General features: G+C 38.5%; 1 protein-coding gene across 4 annotated transcripts in view; it reads left to right on the top strand.

The window, feature by feature from the left end:
• The window catches only part of RALGAPA2 (Ral GTPase activating protein catalytic subunit alpha 2), a 322357-nt gene that overhangs the window by 107065 nt on the left and 188689 nt on the right, over positions 1-26603 (top strand). For 2 of the 4 annotated variants that reach the window (XM_059134173.1, XM_059134172.1), the window contains exons 14-19: positions 3366-3477; positions 9086-9323; positions 11521-11685; positions 15207-15347; positions 21529-21663; positions 23130-23188. In XM_059134173.1, the coding sequence (XP_058990156.1) occupies positions 3366-3477; positions 9086-9323; positions 11521-11685; positions 15207-15347; positions 21529-21663; positions 23130-23188 (850 nt within the window). The remainder of the gene's footprint in view (positions 1-3365; positions 3478-9085; positions 9324-11520; positions 11686-15206; positions 15348-21528; positions 21664-23129; positions 23189-26603) is intronic. The other 2 variants (XM_059134174.1, XM_059134175.1) reach the window with 1 other exon arrangement.

Raw genomic sequence — 26603 nt, 5'->3', positions numbered from 1 at the left:
AACCACAGGAATCAAAGGGATTATTTTAAGGCAATTCCAGGGTCATCTTTCTCATACTGGAAATACTACTGGGATGAACAACATGATTTAAACAAAGTTAAATGCTAAGTCTGTAACATTGAAAGTAATGCAAAATGCTGGTATGCTCGCAACAGAATCATCTACTCCTCTGTAGTATAGCAATAGTATTTTTTTAATTTAATTTTTTTTAAGATTTTATTTATTTATTTGACAGAGATCACAAGTAGGCAGAGAGGCAGGCAGAGAGAGAGAGGAAGGGAGGCAGGCTCCCTGCTGAGCAGAGAGCCCAATGCAGGGCTCAATCCCAGGATCCCGAGATCATGACCTGAGCTGAAGGCAGAGGCTTTAGCCCACTGAGCCACCAAGGCGCCCCAGCAATAGTATATTTGATGAGTTTTTTCTTTGAAGACTGTGAATTCAGTTTACCTTTATATCAGTAGTATTTTGATCATTTTGATAATCTTTTTTGGTGAGCATTCTAAAATAAAGTTAAGCAAATCTTCTCTGTTCTTTAATTCAGAAATTTCCAGGTAAAAGTATTTAAGAAAAAACCTTATAGAAATAGATGAAAATACCAAAGAATAGTCAGTAGCACATCGGAAGGGATTTGGTTTGTTTCCCTAGCAGAATTTCCTATGCATCTTAGTGTAGGACAGTCCCTGGATTCCTTTCCTTCCTTCTTTTATTCAGTACATAACTACTAAGCTTCTGCTGTGAGGATATAAGGTGAACTGGACAGACAGAGTTCCTGCCCTTGTGAAGTTTCCATCCTCATAGACAGAGGCAGAATGAACACAGCAGTTTCAGTGGTAGAAGCACATTGAAGCTGGGTAAGAGGAAAAAGTGAAGGGTGAGGGAGTGTTTTTCTATGGGTGTCCAGGAAGACCTTTGTAAGCAACACCTGAGGACAGGGACGGGGAGGCCAGGGGGAGGTCTGGGCATAGAGCTTCCCACAGAAGGAACAGCAAGTACAAAGTGTGGTGTGTCTAGGCCACTGTAGTGGAGCAGACAGGAGAGGGAGGGTGGGAGGGGATATGACAGGGACCAACCAAAGGGGTCTTGCTGGCCACAGGAGGGATATTAGCTACTCCTCTATATGTATGCAAGAGTGTGACACAATCCAGTTTATGTTTCTGAAAGATTTCTCAGACTTCCTCTGGAGGAGAGACAGTGTGGGGTGGGGTTGGGGGGAGGGGCACACAATGTCTGGGGCCATAGCCAATGGCAGCTTAGACTAGGGCTGTAGCCAGGGAAGTGCTGAGAAGCAGTCCTGAAATGGTGAGCAGCAGCATTGTGTGAATGGTTAACCGCCTGTGTGAGAAGATGGGGACAGCGTCAGAAGGAAAGACTGCAGGAAACCCTGTTCTTCAAGGCAGGGACAGCATACATGCATAATTTCCCATGTTCCCATGGGAATTTTACACTCTTGGAGCATTTTTGAGGAGGAAGGACCAAAAGTCAGTGTTTCACAAAATACAAAGAAACAAGCTGGAGTCAACTGTTAGGAAGGACTTTTCTAAACTGGAGATGATTTTTTCACCCTCATTTTCTTCCAGAAAACTGTGTAGGAATATCATGGCTTGTCAGGCTTTCTCATAGGTTCAAAAATTAAACCTGTGTCTTTGTCAGTCATTACTTTGGTCAGGTTTGCTTTTTTTTTGAGAGAGAGATTTATTTATTCACTTGAGAGAGAGAATGCATGAGTGGGGAGAGGGACAGAAGGGAGGAGAGAGAAAGAGAATCTCAAGCAGATACCCTGTTGAGTGTGGGACCTGATGCAGGGCTCAACCCCATGACCCTGACATCATGAGCTGACCCAAAACCAAGAGTAGGATGCTCAACTGTCTTAGTCACCCAGGCACCCTCAAGTTTGCATTTTTTTATAGCAGTTCCCATGACTGAGGTTTTATTTGAAAATTGTTATATTTCTTGTTCTTGCCATGTTCATAAGATGAGTAAGTAACCTTTCATGTGGAAAGGATTGTTTTTTGTTGTCTTAAGCATCACATAAATGTGAGCAGGCAGTGGTGATGCTGAGGCCTGCAATGGGCCTGGGTACCCCACATATGGTGAGGGACATGCTCTCCCTAAGTCTGCACCATTTCTTTCCTCATTGTCCCTAAGCTGTCTGCTCCAAACGCATGCACCCACATCTCCCATGACTTGAGAGCTCTTGTTATTCCATGCTTCCAGAAACCATAGATGGTATACAGCACACGCAAACAACTAGAACAAAGTTCCAGATGTTGCCAACAGATAACCCAGGGATGAAAATCAAATGGGGTTAGCTACAAATAGGGTAAAAAACCCTATTTGTAGATGTCATTGTACCATGAGAGAAGCTTAACTAGATTCCGCATCATGTTAAATAGAAAATACTGTCTCAATATGTACAAGAAAAGTATAAAGGAACTGTGATTTGGAGATTTCATCATCTGACCTGGACTGAATGACTCTGTCCAGTTCCCTATCTTCTCATGAGCAAGCATGTAGGCCAATGAGAAAGCTCTAAAGATGAACGAACTGTTAGTGGATAAAGCCTTGAAGGAGAAGTTAAAAGGTATGATTCCCCTCAAAACAAACAGACCTCCCTTATATACAAAAGATATATGTTCTTGGTTTGCATGGAATTCCAGAAAGGGAAAAGTAAGCAAACACTATGAAATGAAGAATGTAACTTAGTTGTGCCCTTTGGCTGTTCTGAAGAACTTACCACTATTAATATAATTAGCAGTGTTACTTTGTGTCTTCAGTGCCCTCTTGCAAACCCAGCACCTTCCAGGCACAAAACTCCATGCCTTAAAGTGACCAAAAATGACCTTTGCAAACCACCCTATTTGTGAGTTCCTCTGGAGTTCAGTCATAGTATGATACCGACTGCATACCTCCCCAGAATGAGGACCAGAATGTCCGTTTTATTTCCTACCACAAAGATAAATGGGGAGACCTCACAGGTTAAGTAAAATAATGGATGGGAAAATTAAAGGTTGCTGCGTTCATTTAAATGGGCACAACTATTCACTGAGCAGTTTTAAGGACTGGTGTAGTTGGAGAAACAGTCTTGCCTCCCTGTTGGAATGGGATAAAATTAGGCTAGGTTGATACCTGTTTTATCCTGCCTATTGATGTGGTTGTAGGTCACATATTTTTAGAACTTTTGTAACATAAGTGGTTTATTTTGATAAAATATGGTATTCTGTAATTAGCACTCAGATTATTAATGCTTTTGAGTAATACATGATTATCATTGTTGCTGAATTCTTAAAAGAGAATTTCTTGTACCTATAAGTTAAAGTGCTTTGAAAATGTGATTAATAACTTGAGCTTTTATTTTGGGTGGCCAGGGAACAGATGTTGCAAATACTACTCAGGATAACAGAAGCTGTCATGCAGAAACCAAAGGATAAACAAATAAAGGACTTGTTTGCCCAGAGCTTGGCAGGGTTGCTGTTTAGGGTAAGTCTTTTTTATTAAAACACTGCAAATGCAAGAAATGAATCAGATTTTATAGAAGAATAGTTTTAATCATTGAGAATTTTGAGAGTGAAATTAAACTCTAAATTTCAAGAAATTTCATTTTAAATTTTCATTTTTGGCTTTGTCTTAAAGGTTATAATCTATTCTTTACAATTAGTGCTTGACTTCTTCTAGGCCTTCCCACCTGTCTGCCATTTACTTCCTCTTTTGACTTGCTTGAGTTTGGTAGAAATTAGGAAGATAACAAGAGCTGATGTCCTTGGTGGAGGGCCAGGAAGATTTGAGGAAGTAAAAGGTAAATGGAAGCATGGGAATGCGGGGGATAAAGTCAGGGAGTGATCAGGCTAGAAATAAAAATGTAAGAGTAATTAGTCCAAGAGTCATTGGGCGATGTGTTTCAAGCCATAGATGGAGAGATTTTGTGTCCTAAAGAGGAGAGGTCCATCTCCATGATTGATAGAGGAGAGGAATCATCTGAAGATGGCAAGAAAAGGTGGCCAGGGAACTGGGAGGGAAACTAGAGAAGCATGTGTCTAGACACCTGGAGACAAGGACTGGGGAAGAGGAGAAGGGCCAGTTGACATTTGCTTTGACAAGATGTTGCTGATTGATAATATTCTAGGCCCACTTGGAAATGGATGGAGGAGAAGACGAGAGCTGGGCAGTAGAGGTAGCAAGTGTAGTTAAGGCTTTGCAGAGGTGGAAGGGAGGAGGAAAAGATGAGCTAGCTGAGTGGACAACATGCATGGAAGCCACAGTTTAAGGTGGGTGGTTTTAAGGTCTTTGCTTGCAGTGAGAAGGGTCCAAGGAGGACAGCCTGGGGGAGAGAGAAGAGAAGTAAAGACATAAAGTCCTGGATAAGGTGAGCAGGACTGGGCTGGCCTTAACAGGGAGCAGAGAGCCAAAGAGATGGTTATGTTTCGTACATCTCACATAATGGGAAGGGTCAAGAACCTGAGTAGTCTGACATCAGACTGAGGGGAAAAGAAGAGGACTTAGATGTTGAACTAACTGCATAGGAAGTAGAAGTTTTAAAGGGTCCTGAGGGTGGTAGCCTATTGCAGTGTTTCTCTAGAAAGCACTAGTATTTATGGGATACACAGAATTTATGGAGCATTTCTGAAGGAGAACAGTGTGAAAGGACTCTGGAAAAGTGTAACATTTTATACAGATAGAGACAGTGCAATAAATGGGCCTGCTTTAAGTAATCTGGTAGAAGATAGTATGGTGGATCATGAGCTAGAAGTGACAGTTGTAGGAAGGAGAAGTCAATTTCTCCCCTCAGTTGACTTGAAGTGATTTTGGAGGATATATACTGAGAGCATATGTAAAATACAGGTAGGAAATAGAGGATGACACAAAGAGAAACTAGTTCTTTAAATAATGGTTATATATTCCCATTGTAACGCAAGAGAACCCAACTCTTCATATTAATTTTTAATAATTTAATATGACTGAATGCTCTTGGCTCGATGAAAAATATATGAGAGGCTACAGAAATAATTGACATGTACTAACTTGCATCCTGAATAGTACAGTCACTCTTACTCTGATTATCTTGCCTAGTTATTAGATACATGAAGTGGTCTATACATCATTTTGTATGCGTCTAACCTTTTGCTAGGGTGGTACTGACCACTTGCTTTGCTTCCCACCTGGAGTACAGATACTCTGCTCACTTGGCTCTGACTGTCCTGGAGAGTTTCACCGTCAGCACCTTCTCAGTCTCCAGCCCTGAGGGGACTAGAGCGCCAAGTGAAGTGGACTGAAGCCAGGCTCAGGCTAGTGGGTGCTTGGCCCTCATTCCTCACCAGTTGTCTGGCCCTGCATGCATGGGATGTATTGGAATTGGAGCAAGAACTTGTCATTGAATTAAACAAGAATCTATTGTGAAGTTGTATTTGTTGGTTTGTTTGATTTAGTTTGGGTTTGGGAGAAAAAGTCCCCTTTATTAATGGAGAATCTTGTCAGATCTTGAAAATTAGTTTTAAGTTCATGATTATTAATGCTTTTGATGTCATCCTTATTATTTTAGCAGTGGTTAGATGGATCAAGAAGAATGCTTAAATTAAGAAGCAGCATAAAATAGTAGATAGAGAATGAGCTTTTTTGGAGGTAGACAGATTCTGGGTTCTGATCTCAGCTCTGGTACTTCCTGGCTCTGTGGCCTTGAGCAAATCACTTCACCTTCCTGAATCTCTTCCCTAATTTGTCACTAGAAGTGACAGACAGAAGGAAAGGATTCCTTCTGACTCTGCAGTATTGTCATAAGAATCAGAGTGGGTTCATCTGGGATTTATGATCATCTGTTGACCTCCCGAGCCCTTTCGTGAGATCCAAGGTGGGGAGAAAAATGTGAAAGGTCTGGACAGCTCAGCCAGGCAATCAAGTGGGCATCATCTTAATTCCGTACTAAAATTAAACTTGCCATCAAATTGTTTGTTCATGTAGACTGTCTATAATTGCCAGATGCTTGATTTTTAAAAAATTTAAATAAGGAAACTATTAAAGGGGACAGGAAATTTGGAGTTGCCATTGTCCATTTCTCTTTTTGAATTTTTCCTCTAGTGTTTATAGTTTCTTCTCTCAGTAGATAACTTGGGTTGGCAAATTTTCTTTAAATGATAGTTGGGTTTTATTTGGATATTTATCAAATAATGGTGTTTGCCATAAGTGATGTTTTAATCTGTTATCAATGCTAAATAAGACCTTATGCTTAAAGCTCTGGAACTATTATCAAGAAACCTGGACTATGGTCCTTCTAGTTACAGTACGGAATTATAGAGTTCCCTAAGTGTGGTGAGTAGAGGAGTGCAGCAGGTGGTTGGTTAGGGAACGTTTTATGAATGAATGTGCTTTTTAATACAGCTTATTTGCCAAGATATATTTGGTAAAACATGAATTTCAGTGCTGGAGGAACTTTGGAGATGTTCTTTTCAGCTTTTTGCTTTTGACCAGAAATGACTCCAAAATAGCTCACAAATCAGGTTAGTGACAGAACCCCGACTGTGGGGCTCCCTGTTTCCCTCCTCTTAGACAAGGGTAACTTGCCGAGAGAGCAGCCTGCATTCATGCGCAAATGTGTCACCCCTGCCACCCCTCCTCTGCACACGAGGTGCCATGGTTTTGTTCTGGATGCAGGTGTGTATAGCTGTGATTTATGATAATGATAATGATTTGCCAGGTCTGTGCACATGTTTCTGAGATTTGCTAAGATAAATTTAATAAACTGCAAGAAGTCTGTGTTCTGTCCTTGTTCTATAATTAGTCAGGAAAGTGAAGCCAATGAAAGATTCCCAGTACAGGGCATCTTCTACCACACGAAAATTCTGCTTTTAACCTGACTGTAATGAGACGTGAGGCTGAGCGCTGGTAGCATTACCAGCCTCTCTTTTCTCCTCTTACTCCGTTGGGATTCTCTTTATTAATTTTATTGCATATGTGCATTTTATGGTAATGCCCTCAAACTCATTTTGAAAACAGGAGTGTAAAATGGAATAAACAGAAGATGGCATTTTAGTCATTAAAATATATGTGATAAGGTCTTGGTAAAAATGAATGATAAAATTATTTTAGCTTTTTCTTTTGCATTGTATTTTTGCATTCATCCATCTTAGAATTGGATTTTCAGTATGAATATTTAAAACCTTGTTTTCACTATATTTAATGACTTTAGCTCAACTTTCACATTTTTACCCTTTTAAAACATGTGGAAAATGTGAGTTAAAACGTAGAGAACAGGTACATTGCATAAGGGTCACTTTAAATATGATTTTTCAAGTGTTTGGAACAGATCTGCCTGATTACTGACTGTTTTCTATTTCTCAAAGTTTTCCTGTGTGTATGTTAAAGAAAAATTTCTCTTGTAATTAAAACACCAGTTTGCCCCTATCACATGCATAGGACAACTCCCATTGATTGTGGGAGTCTATTTGTATCTGGGGTGGGCAGAAGTATTTGCAGGTTGGCACCTTAAGGAGCACATTTAGCTCTGATAACAGATCAGGGAAGTTAACACAGACTTTGAATATGACTATTTCCTCTAGTAAGATTAGGAAAGCCTTTGGGACTCACCTGTGAAGGACTTGGCACTTTTTTCAAGGCAGATATATTTTGATTTGGATTTTAAAGGATGTGGAACATTTTGGTGGAGGTAAGGAACTAAGCCATTTCAAGGTAAGGAAATATCCAGAATATATGTATAGTTGTCTGGTAGGGTTGCCCATGTGACTATTTATACTGCCTTGAACCATAAGGCTAGAAGAGGGACAGAGAAGTAAATGGACTCTTAAGGAAAGAGCTCTGATAGGGAAATGCAGAGAGTGTGGGAATGGAGGCTACTTACTGGTGGCTGGGTTGGGTAGCAGTCAGGGACACCTTGGAGGAAGTAATATCCACACTGTGCCCTGAAGAATGAGAGTTAAAGAGTTAAAGTTAAAGCAAAAAAGAAGGGAAGAGAGGAAGGAAGACTACATGCAAATGCCAGGAGCAGGAGAGACCAGGTCAGGGAACTGGAAGAATCTCAGCAGAAGCATTGAATTCTTTTTACTCTTATGCTATATTAACAGGTACCTGAAGAACATGCAGCTGGAGTTCTCTAGTATGTATGTAGACAAGGTCAGGAAACCAGAGAGGTCTGGGCTTAACATGGAGATTCAGAAGTCACCAGTATATATATATAGTAATTGGAGCCATGAGAATGGAGATCAGAACCCCTCAGGCAGAGGTGGGGTATGCAGGAAGGAAGAAAGCCAGAGCAGTTGGTTGACTGGGGAATGAGGAGGTGCACATGCAGTGAGTGTGGAATATTCTTTCAAGAAATTTGGCTTAGAAAAAAAATTTTTTTTTGGCTTTAAAAGTTCTAGGTTGAGGGGAGAATCTGGCTGAAGGGAACTTTTTTGTTTTTTGTTTTTAAGATGAAGTAGACTTGGAGCATGTTTAAATACTGATGGGGAGTTGCTGGCAAAGTAGGATAGACTGAAAAAGGAAAGGCAGGGCTAATGGAAACAAAGACCCAGGAGGAGGTTCAGAGCAGAGATGGGAACAAGCATAGAAGAGTAGGAACTCCTCTTCACTTACAGCCTGCAAATAAGGAGAAGCTGGGCAAACACCTGTGCCTTGTGGGTAAAGGTTGAGGGCATTCTTGCTTAATGGATTCTGTTTTCTCTGAGGTCTGCAGTGAGCTCATCTGCTAAGAAGCAGGGAGGAGTTGGTGGGGCTGGAGGTTTACGTATTTAAGAGGAGGCTAGAAACAGCCACAGTAGAGAGTGCAAGAGAGAGAACTGTCTCAAGAAGTAGAATAGTTGTTCTGAGAGCTTTGTCTTCTTCCCAGTTACAGCAGAGGACTAGCCGCAGGCACTAGAGGGATTTTGAATCAGTAGCTTTGTTCATGATGAGAACTGATTTTTCTGTAGCTCAGATCCTGGTTACAGTTGATCAAATGAATTTTGAGAAACTAAAAGAAAAACAAAATGAAGTGCTTTTTTATTTTAAAGTTCATTTTATTCATAGTAACTTAAAATGTTTTGTTAAAAGTCATTCTTCTTCCAAGTGAGGGTGATTCAATTCTCCTGTTGCTTGGTTCTAGACGCTCATGGTGGCGTGGATCCGAGCAAACCTCTGTGTGTACATTTCTCGAGAGCTCTGGGATGACTTTCTTGGTGTGCTGTCCTCCCTCACGGAATGGGAAGAACTGATAAATGAGTGGGCCAACATCATGGATTCCTTGACAGCAGTGCTTGCAAGAACTGTTTACGGAGTTGAGATGACAAACCTACCTCTGGACAAACTAAGTGAACAAAAGGAAAAGAAGCAGCGAGGCAAAGGTACTTTCACTCTCACAGAGTACCACTGATGTCTGAGACCGAGGAGGAGTGTGTATCTATACATATAGGCATTTCATGAAATTTCATAAGAAACAGAACCAGCCATACAAGTGGTGTCTTTTTTTCTTTTTTTGGATTTTTATTTGTTTATTTGACAGAGACAGAGATCACAAGTAGGCAGAGAGGCAGACAGAGGCAGGCAGAGAGAGAGGGAAAGCAGGCTCCCCATGGAGCAGAGAGCGTGATGCAGGGCTCGATCCCAGGACCCCAAGATCATGACCTGAGCTGAAGGCAGAGGCCTAACCCACTGAGCCACCCAGGTGCCCCAAGTAGTGTCTTTTTAATGGTGGTATTGGATTGTGTTTTGTAGCACTCTGTCTTCTTAATGAGGATGATGAATTTATGAAGGAGCTTTGAATGAAGAAGAAAGATGAAGGAGAGTAGCAGTAGTAGCAACAATAATAATAATGGCTCGTGCTTGTATGTATTCTCTCTCTTCACCCTCATGGTAACTTCTGAATTACAATCCCAGTATCATAGATAGAAAAACTGGAGTACACAGAGTCCATGGTGATGGACTCATTCAAGTTACACAGCTCAGAAGTGGGAAAGCCATTAATCAAAGCTAGGCAAGTCCAGTTCCAGGCACCACACTAGAAAGACGCATTCCATTGCCTGCTTAGGATAGTTAGAAAAATTCTGAATGTTTCAGATGGGTGTCATTTTGGCCTTTTTTGTGTTTCTGGCTTAAAATTGTTCTGACACCTAGAGTCTGATCAAGGTGGAAAACATCAGTGGTGGATTAATACAGTTTTACTCCAATTTATTATGTTAAGATTTTGAGGCATATCGTAGAAGTATCTATAATACAATAGATAAAATGCATAAGGACACTGGGGAAAAATTAAAGGTGGTAGAGTTGCAGGAGTGGTTAAAATGCCAGAATGCATGCCAGAAAACCTCCTATGCTTGCTGGGCAGGGGGACAAGCTTAGATTTTTATCTTCACAGGGTTACAGTAGAGGATCATAGATTACAAAAGGGAAATATCCATAGCTTTTCCTGGTCCTAAGACCTGGGAGGAGTTTCTCCTCCAAAGATTCATAAAGTGTGCAATGCTTGTTGTGGGTAGATTTCATCCTCAACAATACCCTTATTATAGACTGTATCAGCTTTTCCTGTGTGACAGATCACCCCAAAGCATAGTGGCTTAAAGGAACAGCCAATTGTTTAGATCATGATTTTATGAGTTGGCAATTTGGGCTGGACATAGTTGGGCAGTCCTGCTGGATTCATTCCTGTGTTTGCAGTCAGCTAGGCTGTCAAATAATCAGCTAGGCAGCTCTAGGGTTGGCCAGCTGTCAGCTGGGGCAGTGGTGTGGGGACTTGGCCTTATACCTTTCACCACCCAGCAGGCCAGCTCAGGCTTTTTTTTTTTTTTTTTTTGGTGAGGACTTAGGGTTGTAGGAGCAGCAACAGGACAAGCCCAAATTTTCAAGTGTATTTCAAATCTCTGCTTGTTCAGTTTTGCAACCAAAGTAAGTCTGGTGATGAAGCCCAGGGTCCCTGTGGAAGAGGACCACAGAGGATGTGGATGTGGGCAGGTACAAACCAGTATGCTGATAATTTTGCAATACAGATATGTAATTAATTTGACTGATTCTTATAATATTTTTGCTGCAGTCTGTGAGTGGCTTTATTTATTTATAGGAAGATAAACAATCTGAAAAACATTATTTATGGAATGGTACAGAATGAATTTAATTATTTAATTAATGACCATGGCAAATATTTCTCATTTATCTATTATATTGCTTTATTATAAAAACCAATTTAAATATTCATTATGGAAATACTTGCCTTCTAAGCACAGGAATTGTGGAAACAAAATACACTCTCAGGAGCCTGGGTGTGAAAACAACCCACAGCGGGTAGCCACCAGCACATTACCTGTACAGAAATCTCTGTCTTATTCTCTTTTTCTCCTGTATTTCTTTTGGACCCTTGATCACTCGTTTGAAATATTTGACCAGAACTCTGTGAGAGGAAAGCAGAGAAGTAGTATCTAATTTTGCAACAAGAGAAGCTGCTCATTATATACAGTTGTATTTATGAAATTTGCTGAGCAACACAGGCTGTGGAATGAATGATAATGAATTCAGCCTTTAAATTATTTTTTTTGTCTTATACTTTATCAGGCTGTGTTCTAGATTCTCAGAAAGGAACTACTGTGGGGAGATCCTTTTCTCTCAGCTGGCGGAGCCACCCAGATGTGACCGAGCCAATGCGATCCAGGAGTGCCACCACATCTGGGGCACCAGGAGTTGAGAAAGCAAGAAATATCGTTCGTCAGAAAGCAACCGGTAAACATTTAACTATTTCTCTAAGGTCTAGTTGCTATCTGAAGTGGATCTATAGGAATAAAATGTTTTAAAAGTTTTAAAATTCCACTCAGAACTTAAATACATGGCCTTTTATTAAATGGGATATTTCCATATCTTTTAGTTGTCTGTTCCAGTTACTTCAGATCCATTTTTTGATACTTATTTCTGAATCTTTCATTGTGAAAAAGAAACTTGAGATGTTAGTATTGAGTGAGATATCTGTGCAAAAGAGAAAATAGATATTTTGTTTAAACCCTGAAGAAAATACATTCTCTGTCATCACACAGTTGCACCACTGTTGTTGTTGAGCACCATTAATCTTAGTGTGGCACTGTTCCAGCAAAGAAAAAGGGAATAATGTACTTCCGTTTGCAGGACTGGAGGGGGAGAGTTAAGTGTTTTGCTTCTTTGGGGAAATAGAGCTTTACATGCCTGGAGCTGTTGTCCTTCTAGCCTGTTAGAACTAACAAGAACTTGACCAAGAACCCACAGTCTTTTTGATTGGTTTGCTACACTTTTCTTTAAAGACCGAAAGAGAAATCTTTAAAAAGTAAGCTTATATCCCGTATTTGATAAGAACAAATAAAGGCCCTTCTCCCTTACCCCCAATAATTTTGAGGCTATAACTACATTTAAAACAAATTTATCTGAGTTTCCTGTGTTTTTTCATTTCAGTAATACCATGCTGCTATAATTGATATTTAGCATGTTGACTGAAGAAAGGCACGATATTCTCTGGTCATAAATCAGAATCATTTCTACTCAGTGATTTTACAGTGCTTAGTATAGTACAGATGGCTTGGAATCCTGTTGGAGTCTTTATGAAAATCTAGTATACCTAATATATTATAGCTTAACCCTAACTGTCTAATGCTCCTTGCCATAAAAAATTTGTTGATAATTATCACTTTATCTACATTTGCCTCCTATTCTACTTTTACTTTTCTTCATCTTCTCCCCTGAGGAGAGATTCATTTCCTAATAACAGGCAACTTTGAGGAAGGTTTACTCAGTGATTTCCATTCTTGTCCCAACTCCTAAAAACTCCTTTTTTCCATTTTAATCAGAGCAGAACTTTGTGACAAAGTGGCATCATGCCACAGCTGCCCAGACTCCCTGATACCCCTCAGAGCCCTAGAACTGTAATGATAATAAAAGTGGTCATTCAAAACACTGTGTAAACTCTACATTCACATTTTAATGAGCAACAAACTATTGTATATTGCATGCTCCTTATTCCCCTACTTGGCCAAAACACAGCTATAGATGAGATTGTATTTTAGTTTTTCAACAGGTTTCAGACCAACAATACAATAATGGCACCGGTAGCATTCTTAGTAATCTTTGGTGCATTTATGCCAGCAATCTTCTGTTCATCAGTGTTCTCAAAAAGCCATGGTATTGCAGCAATAAATACTTTTACAAAATCATGTTAAAGACATTTTAGAATATGTCACTTTAAAGTCATAAACCTGACCTTTTTAGGATTAATTAAATTAATTAAATTTAAATTAAATTGAATTTAAATTAAAAACATTTGGAACCATAATCCTTAAAAGATAATGAGATAAGAGCTATTGAGTTGGACGGGCCTATTACCTTTATGTATTTTGTACACACATATGTGTATCTTTTTTTTTTTTTAAGATTTTATTTCTTAGTAATCTCCACACCCAAGTGGGGGCTTAAACTACAACCCTGAAATCAAGAGCTGCATGCTCCACCAGTGCCCCATGCATTTCCTATTCTGTTTTACACATTTATCTTTTTAGTTGCCTGTGAAAACAATAGTCTCTGAAGATTTTATTATATCATGCTGTTTTATAAAATTAATTTATATAGACTAATAGTTACTATATAAATAAACTGGTTTTACTCAGTTTTTTTATTTATATATTGTGTAATAATTCACCTTTCTATCTTTTAAAAAAGGCCCAGAATACTTTCATGGTAGATTTTGACTTGTGTGGAGTCTCCTGTTAATGACCAAACAGCAGCTGAGGAAGTTAGTTTTCACCACATTTATTTAGCATTAAAGTGCTTATTATGAAAGACACGTTTGAAAGTGACTTTTTTTTCCTAATCCCAATACAAGAATAATTTAAGACCATTATAGTATAATCTGGCTCACAGACTACATGTAGATTGGGAAAATGTTAGTGATGGTGATAAGATGAAAATAATAAAATAATCAATTGCGGAGTAGGGAAATGGCAATTAATAACAGAGAATCAACTACTTTGCAACTTAAAGGAAACTGACAAGGAGAGTCTTAAAAAATTATAAAGGAAAACTTTGTTCCTGAGTGTGAATTATGCTAAAATTTTAGGTGTCTAAAATGAATGATTAAAGCAAGTCAGTTTCCACACAAAAAAGTTATCCTAAGTTTTATTATTTCTAAAATATCTAGTGACCAGTTTTGAGAAAATGTAGTCATTTCACTTATAAAAGGAAAGCTCTTCTAAACACCTCTGACATTGAGAGATGAACACATCTTTTAGGAAATTTGAAGTAAGTCAGTTTGACATTTGCATGGAAGTCATTGTCCCTTAAGTATTATCTTACCCATTCATGAAGTATACTATTAATCAATTTAGATGTGGGAGAAAGAACTGGGAATTTGCCAGAGAATGGGGCCCGTGAAGATGCAAGGAAGAAAAAAGTTTATTTCTCTCTTTACAAATGTATCATTCTTATTTGTATTTCTGCTTCATTAATGTGAAATAAAATCATGTAAAAATAATAAAACAGCAAGTAAACCTTTATATTTAGTTTTAAGAATAAAAGTGATCTTATTGATGGTAGTTTCATATATATGAGGTGTATTCTCTTCCTTTGTTTTCTTCCTCTGTTTTCTCAAATGGTCATTTCACTAGCAGTCTTTTGAAAACTTAAGAGCATTATAAAGTTCATACTAAGAAATTATGGATTTAATAAGCACTAAGTGTGTTATGAAAGGATGAGTTTCATGGAAATTCCAAATCTTTTGATGTTCAACTTGACTTTTATGTGTTTCTGAGGTTTTAGGACATTTAATTTTCTAAATGATTTGCTTTTGAATACAGTCAGCTCTCAGTAAACTAATTTTTGAATTACTTATATTTTAGAGCAATTTTAGTCTTAGGCTAGATTTTTCCCTCCCTCCCCATGGTCTTCTCATATGTGTGTCCTTTAGGAAGGGAAAACGGATTATAATGTCTTCCCAAATAAAAAACCCAAATGTGAGTCTGATACACAGGAGGAAAAAAGAAAAGCTAAACATGTAAAGCATTGTAAAATAAGATTATTTGTGAATTGCCCATTTTCCCACGTCATGGGAATGACTAAAAGTTGGCTGTATTTAGAGACTACGATTAAATACTCTGCTTTGTACTGCCTTCCTGTATGTATAAAATGACTTCCTTTAAATATTGAAAGAAAGACCAGAAAAATAGAAGTAAAAAAAAGTGAAAGATCCTGATGTGCTTTTGACATAATTGTTACTTTATCTCTCCTGGAAGCTAAGCGAAGCCAGTCTATCAGCAACTGTGTCCACCTTTCTGAGGCTTTGCCTGCCACTAAAAGCGTCCCGCTCCTCCTTCACACCGTGAGCGCTCTCTTACCTGGTCTCTCTTACTCCTCTTGCTCTCACAGGCTGTCAGGTACTGTAATGCTGTCTCTTGTGTCCGTCAGTGTCCCTGGGCTTCTCCTGCTTGCCACTGGGCCTTGCCTCCTTTGTTAAACCCCTCCAGTCCCCCACCATGCATGCGTGCCTGGCCATTGCACTTTGCACTTACTTTTAATGAATATTAATAATTGTTTTTATGTAGTTAGATGTTTAGTAGCAATTAAACAGTCAAGAAAATTTCTTTAACACCACTGTTCTTTGCTTTCCCAGTTAAGAAGGATACAGGATTTTGTGGCCCATAGTTTTTCACAGTGATGACTGCCTCAGTGTGCCTTCTGTACAATGCCTGCAGAACAAAAGTTTTGAGTGTGTTAGTGTCTGAATGCTTTCAGTGCCTCTCCGAAATGGATAAGTGGGAAAATTCATGTAGGCAAGAACTCCTTGGAATTAATAAACCATAAACATGTACAAAGTAATAATGTTTATGGAGATTCACACTGATTATTAAGATCTGAGTTTAAAAAAAGATGCTAAAAAGTGCAATTTTCAAAACAAGGAGATGTTGTTCTTGGGCTCCAGCCGATTAAAATTGAGTTTAGCCACATGTAGTTTGCACACAGTGTTCTTCTGGATTATTAAGACATTATGGCACCAAAAGTGGTGATTTTTGGCACAGACCCCTCAACAATGGATCTTCTTTGCTCTACAATGAATAATTAAGCCCATGTCGAGTTACTTTGCAATGATTCTGTAATGAACTGAATCTTCATGTTAAAGAGGGACATGTTTTCGTGTTCATTTTTCAGAAAGATGGTATTATAGATAGTATTTATTTAGTATCAGAGATAGCCTGCTTGTGACTTTTTGTAGCACTTAATCATGCCATACGGAAGTGAAGCAAAGCAGAATCAAATCTTCATTTCCCTGATAAGTGTGTAAGATACCGTATTATTTAATTAGCAGAATATGAGGGAAGAAGTCCATTTTATTGAGACTGAAGAGTACATTTCTTAGAAAATACTTTTCTGTAGTAAGTACCAAAGGTGAAACACAGTAAGAATGGTAATATATATGGTCACAGGTCAGTTAAATTACTCATGAGCATTAACTAGTTGATAATTTGGTTTTCAAAAAAGTACTACTGCCTAGAAATGATTAATAAAGCATTTTAAGTAGTTTGCTTTCTATTTGTCTGATATTCAGCTGATACGTACCCAAAAGGAGTTCTTTTCATGGTGGAAAGTTTTTGTTTCACATTCCATATTTTCCCCCATATAGTTCCTTTCATAAAAGTTTCTACTAGTGTGTCCAGAATATTTTCTCACAAGAAACCTATTTCTGTTTGTAATAATTTTAGAAACTTTTTTCTCATTCACTGCTACATTTTAGTTTACTCAGATTCTTGATTCCCATATATAGGTACATAGTTCCAGCAGAAATTAAATGTAGGGGCGCCTGGGTGGCTCAGTAGGTTAAAGCTTCTGCCTTCGGCTTGGGTCACAATCTCAGGGTCCTGGGATCGAGTCCCACATCAGGCTCTCTGCTCAGCAGGGAGCCTGCTTCCCTTCCTCTCTCTCTGCCTGCCTCTCTGCCTACTGTGATCTCTGTCTGTCAAATAAATATTTTTTTTTTTTTAAGAAAAATTAAATGTGGTTTAAAACAGTGGTTCTCAACTGGGGATGACTTTGCCCCCCAGGGAACATTTGACAGTGTCTAGAGTCCTGTTGTCACCGCTGGGGCAGTGCCACTGACATCTAGCGGGATGCTGCTAACCAGCCACACTGGCTCCTCAGGATGGCCCCCTCATGAAGAATTATCTGACCCAAAGTATCAATAGTGCTGAGGTTGGGAGACCCTGATTTGGAGTGAAATGAAGCAGGACATGCTGAGTCAGTATTTTCCTGCCTTTGTCGTCCTTATTTCTGGTTTTATAGCACAAAGGATAAAGGGACTTAGCAACATAGTGACATTGAGAACAATCTACTTTTCCCTGTGTTTCATCTGACAACTATCGTAGCAAGCTTCTCCTTAGTCTGATGCCATTTGTTCTTTACTATTAAGGTGATGCGTTTTCTTTTGGAATTGTCCTATCAAGAGACTAGGCCAAGAACAGTGTGTATCAGTCCTGTCTTACATTGTACATTCTCACTAGAGAATGTTGGCACTCTAGAGTATTAAATTTGTGTTCCAATTTAAATCCTAGTGTGTTGACATATCTTGATTACTGTTGCTAAGTATAGATGTGGGTAGATAGATGTATAGCCACCTATCCATAGTATGCAGATACTATGAATGTTGACTTTCTGGCCACAAGTTCTTTACTATAAAAATGATTACTAATTTTGTTTTCATTTGTTAACATTTCTTGTTTTGTTTCTAGTCTATAGGACTATACAACATGCCAGAGTTGCTTTAAATAATATAAATAGTAGAGAATTACTTACCTTCAGCCACTATTATATTTATTCTAGTCCCTATAGGGTTCTTTATTTGGTGGCATCAGACTTTTGGTTGGGAAAGTAATAACCACCTGTATGCCATTTATATGAATAGCTACATAAACATCTGGGAGGTAGAACTGACAGTTTCAGTGATTTTCCTCTTTCTCCTTTGTGGGAACAATTCTTTCCAGCAGTTTTACAATTTTAACTGGCTTTATGTTGGGACATTTATCAATCTGTAGTGCTCATAGGCCATGTAAATGATAGATTTTATTTTTGTTTTGGGGCCACTGTAATAGTAGTAATTAGAGGATCAATGATCTTACCTCATTCTAAAAGAGACTCAGTGGTACCTAAGTGAAAGCCTTGTTTAGCTGCTTCTGCTTCTGTTTCTCAGGCTTTCAGCTAGTACCTGTGTATGAACTGACTCATAGTTGGACCTCCTAAGAAACCCCAAGATGATGAGTTGATTTATATCTCTTGTGCTTTTTATAGGGCCAAGTCAGTATCATGTACCATACTTTAAAAGCAAATTACACTATTAATTTTGCCTTTGCAACTCTGTATGAGGGGTAAATGAAACCCAGAATTTTGGTAATTGAAGAATGACTCTCACACTTCATTTAATAAGATTGGTTAAGGAAGCCTTAGATTAAAGAGTGAGTGAAATTTCTTTGAAAAATAGTCAGACATCTGGAATAAATAGAAGTTTCTAAAGACTTTGCATAGTTAATTTAATCATGTGGATTTTTCTCTCAGTGGGAAAAAAATGAAGTAATTCTAATTTGGTCATTTTCCTGGTGTTTTGAATGGAGCTTTAGAAAGCAACAATTTAATACTAGTGTTGTGTAACTTACACTGTCAAGAAGCTAGAAGGTTAGTATTTTTAAAATTTGGGTTATTGGGTTAGCAGTGCTTGAGAGAAAGTGAATGATTTGGTGAGCCTGAGATAGAATTTAGCTCTTTGATATGATTCAAACAAATTGTGTGATACTCAAAAGAGAAAATTCATTAGACCTACCAGAATGTATACTGTAATTTTTATATAACTCAAATTGTTCATTTCTGTTTGATTATCAGATAATCCTATATCTTGATATTTGTATATTGGTGTTAAAATAGTCTTAATTTGTTATGAAAAAACGACTGCTCCCAGCTGGAATGGGAGCAGCTTTAACAAGCAGCTTTCTTAAATAAAAAGCCAGCAGAGGGAGCTCAAGAACTGTTTAAAAAAAGAAAAAGTACTAACAAAATGTTTTTGGTATTCATTTGTTCATTATGCAAGACATATATTGAGTATATACTTAGCACAAATTGTGAGAAAAAGCCAAGAAATGTACATTTGCAAATCAGGAGATTGAGTTTTAATTGTGGGATGAGAATTTATTTTTCCACACTCTGTCACTTAACAGTCAACTCTAGGAGTAGCTCAGAGCACAAGTGGCACAGCAGCCCTAACAGCACATTTGACACTGTGGTTCTTCTCTTCCTTTCCATTTTCATCATGGATGTTCCCATCCTTACCACTACTGGTGATTTCTGTTGTCTTGGACTTGTTCCATCTGAGAAGTCCCTACCAACAGTTTTACAAAAACAAAGCCTTAAAGCTGCATTAGGCCAGTCTGTTGGGAAGGCACACCAGCTGGTGATGGCAGGCTCTTGGCCCGTCTCTTGTGTTGAGAACCAGTGGGGACACTCGAATTTGGAAGCCATGGTGCTGTGGCTGTCCTGTATCCCACCAGATGGCGATGTTCTTTATCTTTGAAATGATGCTGCCAGTGTTGGCCTTGCTTTTATTTGTTTCTGCTTCTAGCCCAGAAGCCAACATCTACCAGCTTTTGGCACCAAGTTTAAGCGAATTAAACCAACTCTTCCCACTGTCCATAAAAGTTGACATTTGCCAATTATTTTTTAGAGAATTAGGAAGCTCTTGGGCTCCCTCTACTGATATTAGATTAACAAGTAGGTTCATTAACAAATATGAACACTACCCAGAAGGTTTCACTGTCTTGCATAATTAGAATAAACAATGAAGGAAGATAGCCGGAAGGGGCTGGTCCCATGGTATCTTTTGGCTTCTGTTGCCTAATGCCAAAGAACCTAGAAGCAGACCTGTGAAAAGGGCCTAGTCTGTGCTTGGGGCCATGTGGGGACATCACAGAAATGTACACATGTCTTGTGTCTCTCTGCGGGAAAATGAACAGTTGACTATTCAAGAGAAGAGAAGGGCAAAGACAACCTGGAAAAGCCGTGCTTTAATGGATCTGTGTGTTCTTGCTGCCTTGGCCTTTGTTTGCTCATGCCCTAAGTTCAGTTTCCCTTGGGTTTCTAAATTTAGACTGTGGCCTGGTACTCTGAATTATAAGTGAAGCATCACACAAATTTTATAGTTTTGAAGTCTCGTAACTTGTAAAAGTGTACTTTAAAATGGAATTTTTATTTGGATAGTAAAAACAGCAAGTCCTGTGTATTACAGTTAGAATCTTCTGACTTCCTGATTAGGGAGAACCAGCGCTTTGGCTTATCTTTGGAGTAAAGGGTTAAACTGAGGGTGGAATGTGGGCAACAAGCCTCATTTCAGGTGAGAAAGTGGGTAACACTGCCAGGTAGGATGATACGGGCTAAATTTGGGTCTGTCTCTTTTTAGAAGTAGTGAAACTTAAGTTAATTAAAATTTTTGGAAATATGTTCTAGCTATATAGACGTAAAGTTTCACAGTTCTCTGAGTGAGTGTGGAGTCTGCTGAGGGCTGCAGTGGTGGGGTTCATATGCAGGACCACATGGCAAGTCCAATAGGAGGGGCGTCCCAGCAGCACAGGAGGCAGGGAGGCAGGCAGTAACAGGTCAGAAGTTAGCATGGAGGAGTGAGCAGCCGAAGGAAGAGAGTAGCAGACACAGGTGAGCTAGCACTGCTTGAGACTAAAGTGAGTGAGGGGGGCCACCTGTGTGGTGTGTTACATGTGTAGGGGATCACATATGTAGGGTGAGGTCAGGGGAATCCCTCTATTCACTGTGTGCAACATAGGCTTGACTGTACAGTGATGGAGGACCACAGCAGGAGACAAGTGGTGCAGACAGATCTCAAGTTTAGAGGGACCTCCCTGGAGCCACATAGAGTATAGAGAACTCATTCTCTAGGAGCTTGTATTTCATAATAATGCTAGCTGACATTGTCCAGTGGTCGGTACTCATCTGTGGTTTTCTATTTTATGGCATTTATATATTGATTCTTTAAAAATACAGGTGGATCATTTTTGTACTTTAGTGATTAACTTAACTTTGCATTTGGTGGTATAAGCTATTGAAGAATTACCCAGTATTTTATTTTGGACACTTGTGCATTTATCTGTTAAAAGGAGTAATGAATTGAAATTCCCATTTCCTAGAGAGGGGTGTGTATGTGACTTTCTCCTCTCCTCAAGTGTAAATTACCTATTCCGTGTATCTCCTCATTCTCTCATTCCTTGGCATGCCTGTCCCTAAAATTCCAACTGACTTTTACAGTTCATAACCATTTCAGCAGATTTTTCTCTCTTTTTTTTTTCTCACTTTGAAAATCAAAATGTTTTGCAGAACTTAAAATGTATTCTGGGAGTGGAATATCACTGTTAACAAGTGTAGAAAACTTTACGATGCAAATGCAGATTGTCTTACTGTATAGTTTTTGTTGGGGGGTATCTAAAACTACTTTTTTAGAATCAGTTGGTTCAGTGGTGAAATTATTTTGAAAAATCTTGAAATACATCTCTGCATGTTTTGTGTTCACGCCTACAGAGGTGGAAGAATGTCAGCAGTCAGAAAATGCACCTGCAGCTGAATCGGTCTGTCTGGCAGTGGAGCAGCAGCACCTCACGCGGAGTAGCAGCACACCTGACGTCACTGAGCCGCTGTGCTCAGATTCTCCTCAGGGTATGGAGTAGCAGCAATTCCTTACACAGGGCTGCAGGTCCTGGCTGGGAAGGAGCTGCAGGCCGGACTGCATTCTACATTTATTCTAACCTGACTTCATTTATTTTTAAGGGAACTTTCTTTTTAAGTTTGCAATGATGTGACTTCTGGCAATGAAACATTTTCAGTTTATTTTAATACATTTATCTAAATTATATATAGTTAGGTGCACCTCTTTTAAGAGTAGCCTGTTTGAGGACTGGAGAGAAGTCCAGAGGGACTGCAATAGGTGGGATGTGAGAATGCTACACCACGGGGTCAGCAAGAGCAGCAAAGTTGGGCAGGGGGCGGCGAGGGACGCATGGGAAAGGGCTGTGTGAGGAGAGCCATAAAAGGTGACCATGAGCATGGAGACCTGGCCAGACTTGTGAGAAAGTTTATTAGCAGCTAGTGGACTCTGCTGAAGTTGAAACAATAACTTGGGATAACACACAGTGTCTCCAACACCTTTCAGCAACAGCAGGGCATGGACGACAAAGAGCCAGATGGCTAGACCTTTAAACAGCAAACAATGTATTTTTCAGTGATAGTGCGTGTTTTAGTTGTGTCAGTGAGTGTGCTTATTATCATTTAGTTCTAGTTTCATCAGTTAAGTAAATAAACCAGCTTCTTTATCAGTAAGTTACCTCATAGCCTCATCAAAAGAGTAGGCAAGTGTTCCCTCTTAGAGATCTTGTTGAAATAAGAAAATACAATTAAGAAATAACTTGAGAGATGTATTATCTGAAAGATTTTCTCTTCTCCAAAAGGTTTTGTGTAAGACTGCTGTGATTTTTTTTTTTTACCCCTGAAATATTTTGTAGATCCACCAGTTCCCTGGAGTTTTCTTCTAGGAAGATTTTTAAATACCATTCAAATTTATAAATCATTTTAAGACTATTGAGATACTTCCTTATTTTGATTCAGATTGAGATATGTTTTTCTGGGAGTTTTTTCCATTGATATATATTTTTTTTTTTTCAAATTTATTGGCCTCTTATCATTTGAATGTTTATAGGCTGTGTGGCAATACTCCCTTTTTTATTACTGATACTGGTTATTTTTGCATTTTCTCCCCAGTCTTTATTCTTGAGTAATACTGAGCCACTGTACTGCTCTATTTTCCTGTCAGTTCACCTGGCCAACTCAGGTAGCTTTCCGCTGAGATCCCTCTCTGAAGGCCCCCAGGAGAGGTCTTGCTGCCCTCCCTTGCACTAACATAATGTGCTAAGTGGACCTTGTTGGCAACAGTGAATAGCATTCAGTCCACTCCCCGTGGGGTCAAAGATTCTGTAGAGTAGGTTTGACCCGTAGGCTACCAGTTTGCCAGATCCGTAATTTCTGTTTTTACGTATCTTAGGATATCTAAATTTGATTTATTACTCATACATAAAAATCTTTTTCTAATTTTATCATCTGAAATTTTATTTTATAAATTTTCCCCTCAGAGTCCAAGGCTATTCAAGAAAATAAAGGACATGTGAAGAAAGAACATGAAGGAATAACAGTAAGATATTTTCGAACTATAGTTTGTTGTTAAAAATAAACATAAATTGTTGGCAAAATAAATTTTTTAGTAGCAGTGATACTTTAATTAATTAATTTATTTTAAAGATTTAATTTATTTATTTGATAGATAGCGAGAGAGGGAACACAAGCAGGGAGAGTGGGAGAGGAAGAAGCAGGCTCCCACTGAGGAGAGAGCCCAAAGCAGGGCTTGGTCCCAGGGCCCTGAGATCATGACCTAAGCTGAAGGCAGATATTTAACCTACTGAGCCACCCAGGTGCCCCAGCAATACGTACTTTTAAAACATTTCTCCCTTTGGATGGGTTATTGGCTATTGGTTATTGTGATTGGTGATCAGTTACTGAGATCTCTTAAGACTTGCTTGCTTTCTGTGTAAAATTACAGTCACATTACAAAAATAGAAAAAAATAGTGGGAAAATGGAATTTACCTTCTGGTCTGTACATATAGCACTCTATATTAAGTAGGTATCCTTTCCTGTCAAACATTTTCAGATTCCCTCTTCCTGATAACTGCTTTTAGTAGTATGTTCCACCTAACATGAGATGCTAGCTAAGTGAGTTTTTGCAAAGATCAGTTATGATTTCTTTTTTAGAAAAAGGTAAAATAGCATGTATTGGTTTGTTTTAGACTGAATATAAAGTATAAAGAAGAACATTGAAAAGTAGTCCATATCTCATGCACTCAGATAACTCCTGCTTAGTCATTTTTAAAAATATGTAGTATATATTAATGGAAAACTCAAACATTACAGAAAGGTGCAAAATAAACAGAGAAATCTGCTCCCTAGTCCTCCTGCATAGAAGATAACCAGTCTTTATTTCTGTCTTTATTTTTTAAAGGGGCATATACCAGTTTATGTATGTATATTCTGGATATATGTGTATGTATATTTCAACAATCAAACACCTACACATCCACCGCCCAGTTAGAGAACTAGAATTTTTCAGATGCTGTGCTTTGGCCTATAGGTTCTTTCCTTGTCCCCTCAGAGAGCAGCATTATGTTGGCTTTGTGTTTATCATGTCTTTGCTTTGCTCTGTAGTTTTTCTCTATATGTATGTATTTCCAAATATTATATCCTTTAGTTTTCCTTATTTTTTTAATGGGAGAATGTGTATTTTCCGAAGTGATTACACCACTTATTTTTTTGTCAGCAATGTGTCAAGAGTTCCCTCCCATTCATACAAATCAACACTTGCAATTGTCCGATTTAAAAATTTTTATGAGTCAGATGGGTGAAAATGGGATCTCATTTTATTTTGTATTTCTCAGACTAATAAAGTTTAAAATCTTTCCACATGTTGATTGACCATTGTTTCATGTGGTATCTTTGCCATTTTCCTATTGATATTTTGTCTTTTTCTCTTTTATTTGTACTAATTCTTTATACAGCCTAAAGACTGATCCTATTTTGGTTATATTTCTCCAAATACCTTTTTTTCTAGCACATGGCTTACATTTTCAGTCTCTCAAGGGTGTCCTGTTGATGAACAGAAGTTCTTTTTTTTTTTTTTAAACTGGGTATTTTTAACCATTTTTGTGGTTAGGTTTTATGAAAATCTTAAAATGCCAACTCTACAAGCATAAGAATACTTACAAGTATTTCAGTTTTGGTGTACACGTTTAGGTCTTTCATCCATCTGGAGTTGATTCTTGTTTATGGAGTGAGATAGAATCTAATTTTATTTTATTTTTTTCCATATGGATAACCACTTGTCCTAGGTCTCATTTATAACTCATTTTTCCTTCATTGATCTGAAATGATACCTTTCTCTCATATATATTTATCTTGACTCATTGGTACTTTGTCTCTGTGGAGAGTAGTATAACATCTTAATTACTATAGTTCCCCTATTTCTTTCTCCCTTCTGCCCACCTTCTTTTGAAAACTATTTTTCTACTATCTTCTGTCTTTCATTGTTGCTATTGAGAATTCTTCTGTCCACTCTGTCTAGTTGTTGTTCTTTGCTGTTCTTTGTCCTTGCCCTTCAGTCTTCCTACATTATATTTAGGTGCATTTCCTTTTGGTTTATACATTTGTCATTTTTGTATATGCTATATGTCATGCATCTGTGAATGCTTGTTCTTCCATTGTTTTGGAGAATTCTTGATAATCGTTTCTTCAAATATTGCCTCTTTTTGTTCTTTCAGCTCTTTTTTTTTTTCCCCTGGAATTTTGAGTAGAAATACATTTGGACTTTCTCATTTTTATCTTCCATGTTCTGTCTCCTTTCATATTTTCCACTCTTCTTGGCCCTCTTCTACATTCTAGGTAATTCATCAGATCTGTCTTTCATTCAGTTTGATAGTTCCTCTCTTTACTTATATGGAGTTGGCTATTTAATACTTCCCCTGAGTTTTTTAGTTCCAACATTATAACTTTTGCTTCTGAAAGTTTAGGTTAATTCTTTTTAAAGATTTCTTGCAATTTCTAATAAGTTCTTTTGCTTGCTCACTTTTGTGATTCCTATCTTTTATTCCTTTAAAACAGTTACAAATTACAATTCTAGATTCTTTTTCTGATTATCTGAAATCCTTAGGGGTGGGAATGGGGTATAAGCCTGATTGATATTTGTTGTTTCTGAAACTCTTGTACATGTGATTTATTTCCTTGGGTGCTTGGTGATCTTTTATTGGGAGTTCCTAGCTGATGGACCTTAATCCACAGAAAATCTGAATGTCTGAAGTGATGGAGTTTCACCAGGACAACAACGTGTATTTGTTTCTTCCAGGAACCAAGGAGTGCTACTTTAATCCTAGACTCTTGGTCCTTTTGCCACTGGCAGTGGTGATACTAGATTTACCCTTACAGCAGCCCCATTTCACTGCTCTGGTTTCTGCTCACTTTGTGGGAGGGGTTGGGGACAGAGTGTGGATCACTGGAAGGTTTATTCTACTCCTGTGAGCCTGAAATTTTGGTGTAAAATCTGTTTCTATGGCTGGAGGAAATGTAGTCAGAATCTGACGTGCCCGCATTCTGCTTTTTAGTTAAGGAAAGATCCTGGGTATATTTCTGTTATCACATTAGGCATATATTATCCTTCTTGTTTTTAAGATTATTAGAGAGAGAGAGAGAGATTGATTAAGAGAACTAGTGGGAGGAGGGGCAGAGGGAGAAGATGATTCCCTGCAGAACAGGAAACCTGTTGTGGGACTCGTTCCCGGGACCCTGGGATCATGACCTGAGCCGAAGGCAGACGCTTAACCGACTGAGCCATCCAGGTGCCCTGTATCATCCTTCTCTAAGGCTGGGTAATATTTTTTTCGTGTGGTGGTAGTCTTCTGAAAATTTAATCCATGACATACTTTTTTGTTTTAGCTTCATAATTATTCTGTTTTTTAATTATATATCTCTGCCCCTCTTTTTCATTTGTTTGCTTGTTTAGTGGTCT

The sequence above is a fragment of the Mustela lutreola genome, chromosome 9 (assembly GCF_030435805.1).
Source record: "Mustela lutreola isolate mMusLut2 chromosome 9, mMusLut2.pri, whole genome shotgun sequence".
Taxonomy (NCBI): domain Eukaryota; kingdom Metazoa; phylum Chordata; class Mammalia; order Carnivora; family Mustelidae; genus Mustela; species Mustela lutreola.
The sequence above is the reverse complement of the archived record's forward strand: the minus strand, read 5'-3'. Positions and strand labels throughout refer to the sequence as shown.